Source organism: Scyliorhinus torazame, chromosome 22 (assembly GCF_047496885.1).
Source record: "Scyliorhinus torazame isolate Kashiwa2021f chromosome 22, sScyTor2.1, whole genome shotgun sequence".
In the NCBI taxonomy this organism is placed as follows: Eukaryota; Metazoa; Chordata; class Chondrichthyes; order Carcharhiniformes; family Scyliorhinidae; genus Scyliorhinus; species Scyliorhinus torazame.
Genome location: NC_092728.1, coordinates 105,687,320 through 105,699,544, shown reverse-complemented (window position 1 = coordinate 105,699,544; position 12,225 = coordinate 105,687,320). Strand labels below are relative to the sequence as shown.

Below are 12,225 nucleotides of genomic sequence, written 5' to 3'. Positions count from 1 at the left end.
TCCTCTCTCTCTCCACCCCCCCCCTCTCTCTCTCCACCCCCCCCCCCTCCTCTCTCTCCACCCCCCCCTCCTCTCTCTCTCTCTCTCTCTCTCTCCCCCTCCCCCTCCCCCCGGGGCAATCCTACCCTGTATGTAACTCCATAATCAACCCAATGGTTAAGAATTGCCCGGGGAGGGGGATCTCTCCGGGCTCCCCGCTGCCGGTCTCTCCGTGACGCGCGACAGGTTTCCCCGCTAGCGCCTCCTCACCTGTTCTTGTACAGAGTCGACATGTTGACTTCCTAATTCCCGGCAGGCAGCGCGCCACCGGAAACGGGTGCGTCAGGAAATCAGTCCGACCGGAAGCTGGGATCAGGTGATTGTCCGCCCGCAGCGGGTTAAAAAAAAACCAACCTTCGGCAAACCCCCAGCACCTCCAGCCGCTATTTAACCCTTAATATCTTTCCTTCCGGATTCGTGAACCGGCTGTTTTAAAGAGACGACTGCAAATTTAAAATTTTGTTCGGGTTGACAAAGACAATCACGAATTACATAATAGGAGGGAGAATAAATCAGCATTTTCATCAATTACGGATTTAAAGGATTAATCAGAGCGATGTTGTAGGGCCGGTGATGGATATTTTCTGTCGGGTTTCGGTTCTCCGGATGTGGTAGCGGACGGACCGGGGTCCCCCGGAAGTGGTTGCTGATTGACGGACCGGACCGGTGACCCGGAAGTGGAGCCCGGGTTTGTTGACAGCCGCCGAACGGGTTCAATTCGGGGAATTTAAAAAGAAAGGAATCGGAGCGACGGCGGGAGCGGGAGGAGCAGGTGGGCCCCGGGGGGAAGGTGGAGGGTCCGCGACCGCCCCGGGCGGGGTCAGTGCCTGTCAGTGGGCCATTCGACTTGGGTCGCTCCCAGCGACCGCATCACCCCCTCCCCCCCCCATCACCCCCTCCCCCCCCCATCACCCCCTCACCCCCCCCCCCATAACCCCCTCACCCCCCCCCCATAACCCCCTCACCCCCCCCCCATCACCCCCTCACCCCCCCCCCCCATCACCCCCTCACCCCCCCCCATCACCCCCTCACCCCCCCCATCACCCCCTCCCCCCCCATCACCCCCTCCCCCCCCCCACCCCCCCCATCACACCCTCACCCCCCCCCCCCATCATCACCCCCTCACCCCCCCCATCGCCCCCCTTCCCCCCCATCACCCCCCCTCCCCCCCCCCATCACCCCCTTCCCCCCATCACCCCCTTCCCCCCCATCACCCCTTCCCCCCATCACCCCTTCCAACCATCACCCCTTCCCCCCCATCACCCCTTCCCCCCATCACCCCTTCCCCCCCTTCCCCCCATCATCCCCTCCCCAACATCATCCCCTCCCCAACATCATCCCCTCCCCAACATCATCCCCTCCCCCCCATCACCCCCTTCCCCCCCATCACCCCCTTCCCCCCCTTCCCCCATCACCCCTTCCCCCCCATCATCCCTCTCCCCCATCACCCCTCTCCCCCCCATCACCCCTCTTCCCCCCCCATCCCCCCTTCCCCCCATCAACCCCCCCCACGATGTCTTCCCCCCCACGATGTCTTCCCCCCCACGATGTCTTCCCCCCCACGATGTCTTCCCCCCCACGATGTCTTCCCCCCCCCACGATGTCTTCCCCCCCCCCACGATGTCTTCCCCCCCACGATGTCTTCCCCCCCCACGATGTCTTCCCCCCCGCGATGTCTTCCCCCCCGCGATGTCTTCCCCCCCGCGATGTCTTCCCCCCCGCGATGTCTTCCCCCCCGCGATGTCTTCCCCCCCGCGATGTCTTCCCCCCCGCGATGTCTTCCCCCCCGCGATGTCTTCCCCCCCGCGATGTCTTCCCCCCCGCGATGTCTTCCCCCCCGCGATGTCTTCCCCCCCGCGATGTCTTCCCCCCGCGATGTCTTCCCCCCCGCGATGTCTTCCCCCCCGCGATGTCTTCCCCCCCGCGATGTCTTCCCCCCCCGCGATGTCTTCCCCCCCGCGATGTCTTCCCCCCCGCGATGTCTTCCCCCCCGCGATGTCTTCCCCCCCGCCACGATGTCTTCCCCCCCCCCACGATGTCTTCCCCCCCCCCACGATGTCTTCCCCCCCCCACGATGTCTTCCCCCCCCCACGATGTCTTCCCCCCCCCCACGATGTCTTCCCCCCCCCCACGATGTCTTTCCCCCCCCACGATGTCTTTCCCCCCCCACGATGTCTTTCCCCCCCCACGATGTCTTTCCCCCCCCACGATGTCTTTCCCCCCCCCACGATGTCTTTCCCCCCCCACGATGTCTTTCCCCCCCCACGATGTCTTTCCCCCCCCACGATGTCTTTCCCCCCCCACGATGTCTTTCCCCCCCCACGATGTCTTTCCCCCCCCACGATGTCTTTCCCCCCCCACGATGTCTTTCCCCCCCCCACGATGTCTTTCCCCCCCACGATGTCTTTCCCCCCCCACGATGTCTTTCCCCCCCCACGATGTCTTTCCCCCCCCACGATGTCTTTCCCCCCCCACGATGTCTTTCCCCCCCCACGATGTCTTTCCCCCCCCACGATGTCTTTCCCCCCCACGATGTCTTTCCCCCCCCACGATGTTTTTCCCCCCCCACGATGTCTTTCCCCCCCCCACGATGTCTTTCCCCCCCCCCACGATGTCTTTCCCCCCCCACGATGTCTTTCCCCCCCCCCACGATGTCTTTCCCCCCCCCACGATGTCTTTCCCCCCCCCCACGATGTCTTCCCCCCCGCGATGTCTTCCCCCCCCCCACGATGTCTTCCCCCCCGCGATGTCTTCCCCCCCACGATGTCTTTCCCCCCCCACGATGTCTTTCCCCCCCCACGATGTCTTTCCCCCCCCACGATGTCTTTCCCCCCCACGATGTCTTTCCCCCCCCACGATGTTTTTCCCCCCCCACGATGTCTTTCCCCCCCCACGATGTCTTTCCCCCCCCCACGATGTCTTTCCCCCCCCACGATGTCTTTCCCCCCCCACGATGTCTTTCCCCCCCCACGATGTCTTTCCCCCCCCACGATGTCTTTCCCCCCCCACGATGTCTTTCCCCCCCCCACGATGTCTTTCCCCCCCCCACGATGTCTTTCCCCCCCCCACGATGTCTTCCCCCCCCACGATCTCTTTCCCCCCCCACGATCTCTCTCCCCCCCCCACGATCACTTCCCCCCCCCCCCACGATTTCTCCCCCCCCCACGATCTCTTCTCCCCCCCCCACGATCTCTTCTCCCCCCCCCACGATCTTTTCTCCCCCCCCACGATCTTTTCTCCCCCCCCACGATCTTTTCTCCCCCCCACGATCTTTTCTCCCCCCCCACGATCTCTTCTCCCCCCCCCACGATCTCTTCTCCCCCCCACGATCTCTTCTCCCCCCCCCCACGATCTCTTCTCCCCCCCCACGATCTCTTCTCCCCCCCACGATCTCTTCTCCCCCCCCCACGATCTCTTCTCCCCCCCCCACGATCTCTTCTCCCCCCCCCACGATCTCTTCTCCCCCCCCACGATCTCTTCTCCCCCCCCACGATCTCTTCTCCCCCCCCCCCACGATCTCTTCTCCCCCCCCACGATCTCTTCTCCCCCCCCCACGATCTCTTCTCCCCCCCCACGATCTCTTCTCCCCCCCCACGATCTCTTCTCCCCCCCCCACGATCTCTTCTCCCCCCCCACGATCTCTTCTCCCCCCCCACGATCTCTTCCCCCCCCCCCACGATCTCTTCCCTCCCCCCTCGATCTCTTCCCCCTTCCCCCCACAATCTCTTTCCCCGACCGATATCTTCCTTCCCAACAATCTCTTATCCCACCGAGCTGATCTCTTCTCCCTATCTCATCCCCCCCATATCTCTCCTTTCTCTACCCCATCTCTTATTAAATGCAACTCGATGTTTAAAAAATAAACTTTCCTCTCTACCCCTCTGGCTCCCTCATCAATTATTAAAAACTGTTAATTAACTCGCATCATTTTGACCCTGTATTAATTCACCCCTATAACATTTTGTAAATTAAATAAATACTCCCAGCATATTTGGCAGTATTTATCAGGGTACAGTATTATGATTCAAGTTGTAATATGTGTTTTTGAATGGTGTTGTACAGTATGTCCAGGAACCTGATGTCTCTGCTTGTTCACTTTGTCCATTACAGCTCAGTCAGTAGTTTGAAGTTGTTCTAATAGTAAATAATAAAAGCCAATTAGATCAAACCCATCTAAATTCATGTTGGGTTAAATAAATAAAATGCAACATATTTCACTCAGCAATTTCCAAATGGATTGAATTAGCAAGACAAGAGAGTTCGTAGCTCACATTAGGAGAGTCAGGGGGCAACATCAATTCAAGAGAGCTGAGTGGGCTTTGGGGCAGTGATTTATCAGCACTTTCAAGGGGCAATGGTGGTTTAATGGGAGCCAAGAGGGAATGATTGGTTGGAAGGGTTGGGAGACAGTGATTGGGTGGGAGAATTGGGGGAAGGGGACAATGATTAGTCAGAAGAGTCGAAAGATTTAACAGTACAGGGAGTCGGGAAACAGTGTTGGGTGGGCAGGTCAGGGGCAGTTATTGATAAGGAGAGTTGGGGGGCAGAGATTGATGGGGCGGCAAGGTAGCACAGTGGTTAGCACTGTTGCTTCACAGATCCAGGGTCCATGGGTCAATTCCCGGCTTGGGTCACTGTCTGTGCTGAGTCTGCACATCCTCCCCGTGTCTGCGTGGGTTTCCTCCGGGCGCTCCGGTTTCCTCCCACAGTCCAAAGATGTGCAGGTTAGGTGGATTGGCCATGCTAAATTGCCCTTAGTGTCCAGAAAGGTTAGGTGGGTTTACTGAGTTACGGCGATAGGGTGGAGGCATGGGCCTAAGTAGGGTGCTCTTTCCAAGGGCTGGTGCAGACTCGCTGGGCCAAATGGCCTCCTTCTGCAGTGTAAATTCTCTGATTTAAAAAGTAGAAAATGCTCACCAGGTCTGGCAGCATTTGTAGAGAGAAACAGAGTTAATTTTCCAGTTCCATTACCTTTCTTTTGATGTGAGGCCACCAACCTGAAACATTAACTCGGTTTCTGTCTCCAGAGATGCTACTTAACATGCTGAGTATTTCCAGCGTTTTCTGTCTTTATTTTGGGTTACCAGCACATGCAGTATTTTACTTTGGGATTAGTTGGAAGAGTCATGGTGGTAGTGATTGGTAGGGCTGCACGGTGGCAGAGTGGTTAGCACTGTTGCTTCACAGCGCATGGGTCCCACGTTCGATCCCAAGCTTGGGTCACTGTCTGTGCGGAGTCTGCACGTTCTCCCTGTTTCTGCGTGGGTTTCTTCCGGGTGCTACGGTTTCCTCCCCAGATTCAGAGTACAATAGCAAGAAAGTTATGCTTAACGTGACAGATCACTGGTCAGAGCTCGCCTAGAGTCTTATATCCAGGTTTGGGCACCGCACTTTGTCAAGGCCCTAGAGAGGATGCAGAGGAGGTTTACTGCAATGGTGCAAGGAATGAGGGACTTCAGTTAATGTGGAGAGAACGCAGAAGCTGGAGTTGTTCGTCTGAGAGCAGACAAAGATAATGGGAGGTTTAATAGAGTATTGAAGGTTATGAATCATAGAATCCCTACTGAGCAAAAGGAGGCTGTTCGGTCTATCGAGCCTGCACCGGCCCTCTGAAAGAGCTCCCTACCCAGGTCCACTCCCCCGTCCACACCGTCCTACCCTCGTAAGCTAACCTGCACACCCCTGGACACTATGGGGCAATTTAGCATGGCCAATCCACCTAACCTGGCAGGAAACCGGAGTGCCCGGAGGAAAACCACGCAGACATGGGAACAATGTGCAAACTCCACACAGTCACCCAAGGCCGGAATTGAACCCGGGTCCCTGGCGCTGTGAGGCAGTGTGCCACCATGCTGTTTTGATAGAGTAAATGAGGAGTAACAGTTTCCAGTGGCAGGGGAGCCAATTACCAGAGATCCCAGAATTGGGCTAATTATGAAAAGAACCAGTGAGGGCGAAATGGGGAGAAATATTTTACACAGCAAGATGTTGTAATCTGGAATGCATTGCCTGAATGTGCGGTGGTAGCAAGTTGAATAATAATGTCCATTTGATCTAAAATTGCTAATCAGCAAGACTTTCTGGTAATTGCCTGGTTTCACTTCATTTCCACAGCTCTCTTGTCAATGTCCATGTAGCTCCGGGTGGTATCTCACCGCTCAGCCAGCTGTGAAGGAGGCAAAGGGGGCTCCCAGACATGGCGTCGTACAGCCCCGAAACACTGATGACTCTATGCACCAAGTACTGCCTGCATAACCTGGAGGGAACCCTGTGCTACATGCAAGACAATGAGACGCTGAGACTCCACCCTGACGTCTTCCTTCCCAGCGAGATCTGTGACTGTCTCGTCAACATGTGAGTCCCAAGCACAATGTGGAAGAGGGGGGAGGAGACGGAGGCAGAGTGACAAAAAGGCCATTCAGAAACTGATGTCAGAAAGCTCTTCATGCAAAGGATAGTTGAAATCCAGACCACCCTGTTGCTGTTTGGGGGAGCTTGCAGTGTGTAAAGTGGGCTGATGCTCTTATATTATATTCCTATAGCGATGGTACTTCAAAATTATTTCATTGGCTGTAAATCCCTTTGGGATGTCTTTGCTATATAAAGTCAGATCCAGGGCAGCATGGTGGCGCGCTGGTTAGCACTGCAGCCTCACGGTGCTGAGGACCCAGGTTCAATCCCGACTCCGGTCTGTGTGCAGTTTGCACATTCTCCCCGTGTCTGGATGGGATTCACCGCTATAGAGAGTCAACATCTTTTCCCAAATGTAGGGGAGTCTAAAACTAGAGGGCATAGGTTTAAGGTGAGAGGGGAGAGATACAAAAAGATCCACAAGGTGGTGAGTGTCTGGAACAAGCTGTCAGACACAGTAGTAGTAGTGGGTACAATTTTGTCTTTTATAAAGCATTTAGACAGTTATATGGGTAAGATGGGTAGAGACGGATATGGGCCGGATATGATTAGCACTGCTGCCTCACGGCGTCAAGGTCACAGGTTCAATCCCGGCTCCGGGTAACTGTCCGTGTGGGGTTTGCACATTCTCCCCGTGTCTGCGTGGGTTTCGCTCCCACAACCCAAAGAAGTGCAGGCGAGGTGGATTGGCCACGCTAAATTGCCCCTTAATTAGAAAAACTGAAGTCTTTCCCTTCCCCATCACCAAAAAGCTGTCGAGACTAGTGGTCAATGGTTAATTGCAAAATTGAGATTGAAATGTTTTGGGGCATTAAAGGTTAAGGAACGAATGCAGCTGGATGAAGCTAAGATACACATCAGCCATGATCTGAGTGAACAGCGGCAGAACAAAATCGAGGGTCTGAATGTCCTCCTGCTGTTAATATGGTTTCAGAAATTGAAAATGGTTCAACAGTGCAAGTGGCTGAGCATGCACGAGATACTTGTTGACGGGGAGGGCTGTAACTTGGTTTGCATTGCCTTGAGTTTGGAAGATTGAGGGGTGATCTGATCAAGGTATTTTAAATGATTTAGCTCGGGTAGGCACAAATGCCGGAATTTTCCGATCCATCCCACTGCGGGATCCCACTTGAAATGCCATGGCATACAATACATGCTAAGTGTTGATTAGGGATCTACTGGGATTACAGTAGATAGGTGCTTGATGGCAGGCACAGACACGATGGGCCGAAGGGGCTCTCTCTGTGCTGGAAAACCCTATGACTGGGCGCCACTGGTAAGGCCAGCATTAATCACCATCCCTAACATTTCAGTGGCGCAATTAGGAGTAAACAACATTGCTGTGGATTAGGAGTCACATGTAGGCCAGACCAGGTAAGGACGGCAGATTTCCCTCCTTGAAGGACATTAGTGAACCAGATGGGTTTTTACAAACTGAGACTAGCTTTCAATTCCAGATTTATTAATTGAATTTAAAGCCCACCAGTAGGGCAGCATGGTGGTGCAGTGGTTAGCGCTATTGCCTCATGGCGCCGAGGACTCTTTACTTAATGATCTGTTGAGCTGCTCGCAGAAAAATACTTTTCACTGTACCTTGCTACACGTGCAATAAACAAATCCAATCCAATCCAACCCGGGTTCAATCTCGGCCCCCGGTCACTGTCCGTGTGGAGTTTGCACAAGGCCGAGTTAGACAGATTTCTGATAGACGAGGGAGTTAAGGGCTATGGGGCCGAGCAGGAAGGAGGAGTTGAGACCATGACAAGATCAGCCATGATTGTATTGAATGGCGGAGGAAGCTCGAAGGGCCAAATGACCTACTCCTGCTCCAAAGCCTTAACAATCAAGAAACACTTATTGACACAAAGGGTAGTGGAAATCCGGAATACTTTGTCTTTTTGCTTTTCTGCCACCCCATTCCCCTTGCGATTCATTCTTCCCACACCCTTTAATCTGTGTCAGTTTAAAAAGACTCATCCCTCTACATGTGCACGTTCCAGGTACATGGAGCTGGTGAACACAGACAACAGCTTCCAGCCGCACGAGAGCTTCTTCAGCTTGTTCTCAGACCATCGGAGCACTCGACTGACTCACATACACCTGAGAGGGATTCAGGAGGATATCGTGCAGGACCAGGACTTGGTGGCCTTTTCGAAACAGGTATGAGTGCCATTACTCTTTTAAATATTCTTCCGCTATTCTGTCACCCTCGCTTCCCAGACTTTCACCTCCCAGTTAGTTTGCCCAATTGAAGTCTGTCACCTCTGTTCTCTGTCACAATTACTGTGAGCTGAGAGACCATTAGATGGCTAGAGGATTTTTTCAAAATTTAGAGTGCCCAATTCTTTTTTTCCCAATTAAGGGGCAAATTATCGTGGCCAATTCACCTTTTTGGGGTTGTTAGGATGAGACCCACGCAGACACGGGGAGAATGTGCAAACTCCACACAGCCAGTGACCCGGGGCCGGGATCGAACCCGGGTCCTTGGCGCCATGAGGCAGCAGTGCTAATCACTGTGTCACCATGCTGCCCTATGGCTAGAGGATTTGCATCTTGTGAAGATCAAATAAACCGTGAGGGGGTCGATTGAAGGATTCTACCAGAGATGGGCAGCCTGGTAGCACAGTGGTTAGCACAGTTCCTTCACAGCTCCAGGGTCCCAGTTCAATTCCCGGCTTGGGTCACTGTCTGTGCGGAGTCTGCACGTTCTCCCCGTGTCTGCGTGGGTTTCCTCCGGGTGCTCCGGTTTCCACCCACAAGTCCCGAAAGACGTGCTGTTAGGTAATTTGGACATTCTGAATTCTCCCTCAGTGTACCCGAACAGGTGCCGGAGTGTGGCAACTAGGGGATTGTCACAGTAACTTCATTGCAGTGTTAATGTAAGCCTACTTGTGACAATAAAGATTATTATATTGTATTTCAGAGAATTGGCCACTGTTCGCAGTTGGGGGGGACGGGGTGGGTAGCTGAGATGTTTCTTTTCTTTCTGGGATGTTTTTTCTTGTTTTTGTTGTTTTGGAAGGTTGTGGGGGGGGGTTTGTATGAGGTTGGTGTTTTGTTAAATGTATTTGTTCGCATGTTTTGTCTATAATGTTTGCACATTCTCCCCGTGTCTGCATGCGTGTCACTCCCACAACCCAAAGATGTGCCGGGTAGGTGGATTGGCCACGCTAAATTTCCCCTTAATTGGGGGAAAAAAGAATTGGGCACTCTAAATTTATATATTTTTAAAAAGACAGCAGGTTCCCTCCTAATCCCAGCTTTTTATTTCAAGATTTCCTTTTAAACCAAATTCAGATTCTCAAACTGTCCCTGGATTTGTGTTCGCTAGGTTACTAATCTAGGCCTAGTGACATAGGAGGAGGCCAATCAGCCCATCGAGCCTGTTCCACCATTCAATATGATCGTGGCTAATCTACTTCAATGCCTTTTTCCTCCGCACTATCCCTATATCCCTTTATGTCATTGGTATTTAGAATTACTCTGGATTACTAGTCCAGTAACTATGGTGCGTTGTTTGCTGTTTGTAAGTTGTAAGGTCAGAGATCACAGTGTGTCTTGTTGCTTGGTAAACCACTGCCTGTCTCTCTGGCGACTACCAAGTGTGCTTGTGTTCTTCAGGATCTGGTTGAACTACGCCTGGTTAACTGCGAGAAGCTCTCGGCCAAGAGCCTGCAGACTCTAAATAACTTCCGCAGCACCTTGGTTTCCCTCAGCCTATTTGGCTGCAAGAACATTTTTTATGAGGAGGAGAACCCTGGCGGTTGCGAGGGGGACAATGAAAGCCTGGTGAATCCCACCCGGCAGGTCCTGGTCAGAGACTTCACCTTTACCGGCTTCCACCGGCTCTGCTTCCTCAACCTGGGCCACCTGACCGACGGAGTCAACGTAGAGCGACTCCTGCGGCCGCTGACCTCCCTCACCTCGCTCGACCTCTCCGGGATCCAGATCAACGACATCCAGTTCCTACTACAGTGGCAGAAGCGGCTTGGTTCACTGGTGCTGTACAACATGGACCTCTCTGAGGAACACATCTGGGTCCTCCTGCAGCTCACTCACCTCAGGTAGGGGGAATGTGTGTCTCGGTCAGGATCGTGTGGCAACCCCAAGGTTCAGAATCTTAATTTATCCTTTCCCACGTTCGTTCCCTCCCCACCAGCGCGCCTCAGTAGCAACAACTTGTGCCTTTAATATAGTAAAATGTCCCAAGCTGCCTCACAGGAGCATTTTGAGACCAACTTTGCCACTGGACCACATGTAGAGATACGAGGACAGGCGACCAAATGGTTTGTCAAAGGGGTAGGTTTTGTGGAGCGTTTAAAGGACGAGGGAGAGATGGAGTGGCTTAGGGAGGGAATTCCAGAGCTTAGGACTCAGGCATCTGGAGGCATGGCTTTTAATAGTGAAGTGATTAGAATTGGGAATATGAGGGGTGGCACGGTGGCGCAGTGGTTAACACTGCAGCCTCACGGCGCTGAGGTCCCAGGTTCGATCCCGGGTCACTGTCCGTGTGGAGTTTGCACATTCTCCCCGTGTCTTCGTGGATCTCACCCCACAACCCAAAGATGTGCAGGGTAGGTGGGTTGGCCACGCTAAATTGCCCCTTATTTGGGGAAAAAAGAATTGGGTACTCTAACTTTACTTTTAAAAAGAATCGGAGATTTGCACGAGGCCAGATTTAGAGTAACACGGGTGTCTCAGAGGATCGCAGGGCTGAAAGAGGTTACAGAGGTATAGAGGGGCGAGGCCGTGGAGGAATTTGAAAACACAGATGAGAGTTTTAACATGGAAGTGTTGCCAGGCTGTGAGTTAATGTGGGTGGAGTGGGCACAGGTGTACTGGGCGGAAGGAGCTCCGTGCAAACTTTCCCCTGGTGAAAATGTCACAGTAATTCCACCGGGTTTCCGCTGATCCCCAGAGACTGAGACTCGGGGCAGGATATTCCGAACCTTCCCAGCGGCGGGATCTTCCGGTCCCATCGAAGGTTAAACCCCCCCCTGTGCAGCGGGACTGGTGAGCCACACAAACGCCATAGACGTCAGCAGGGCTGGAAGATCCCACCACGCGGAGCTGCCTCCGCCACCGGAAAACACGCCGCGGGGTGACTGGAAATTCCCGCCTTAAGTTTCACTGCATCCCTGCATTTGCTGGTCACTGGGTGCTCTCACATTGCTGTAAGAGCTTGTTCAGAGGACGGGTGTAACTTATTCCCCAGCGCAATAGAATTTGCAGAATAGATGTCGGATGTTCGCAAATTTATTAAGCACATGTTATTGAAAGAATTAAAGGGTTGGTCTTCTGTCGCCATCTCATGACTTCCCAAATTTATTCAGTTATGACAGTGGCAACAAGTACTACGTAATGTAGAAAACGGTGGCCGCCAGTTTGTGCACAGCAAGCGCCAACAACAGTGTTGTGATAATGAGCAGATTTGTTGTGGGTTGAAGGATGAATATTAAAAGAACAAAGAAAATGACAGCACAGGAACAGGCCCTTCGGCCCTCCCAGCCTGCGCCGATCCAGATCCTTTATCTAAACCTGTCACCTATTTTCCAAGGATCTACCTCCCTCTGTGCCCCGCCCGTTCATATATCTGTCTAGATGCATCTTAAATGATGCTATTATGCCCACGTCTACCACCTCCGCTGGCAAAGCGTTCCAGGCACCCACCACCCTGTGCATAAAAAAACTTTCCACGCACATTTCTCTTAAACTTTCCCCCTCTCACCTTGAAATCGTGACCCCTTGTAATTGACACCCCTACTCTTGGAAAAA

General features: G+C 53.4%; 1 protein-coding gene across 1 annotated transcript in view; it reads left to right on the top strand.

Annotated features, from left to right (window-relative positions):
- The first annotated feature begins 386 nt into the window (after positions 1 to 386).
- zer1 (zyg-11 related, cell cycle regulator) overlaps positions 387 to 12,225 on the top strand; it is a 50,655-nt gene continuing 38,816 nt past the window's right edge. The window contains exons 1-4 of the mRNA XM_072488845.1: positions 387 to 811; positions 6,154 to 6,393; positions 8,451 to 8,610; positions 10,072 to 10,514. Coding sequence (XP_072344946.1) covers positions 6,236 to 6,393; positions 8,451 to 8,610; positions 10,072 to 10,514 — 761 coding nt within the window. The 5' untranslated portion in view covers positions 387 to 811; positions 6,154 to 6,235. The remainder of the gene's footprint in view (positions 812 to 6,153; positions 6,394 to 8,450; positions 8,611 to 10,071; positions 10,515 to 12,225) is intronic.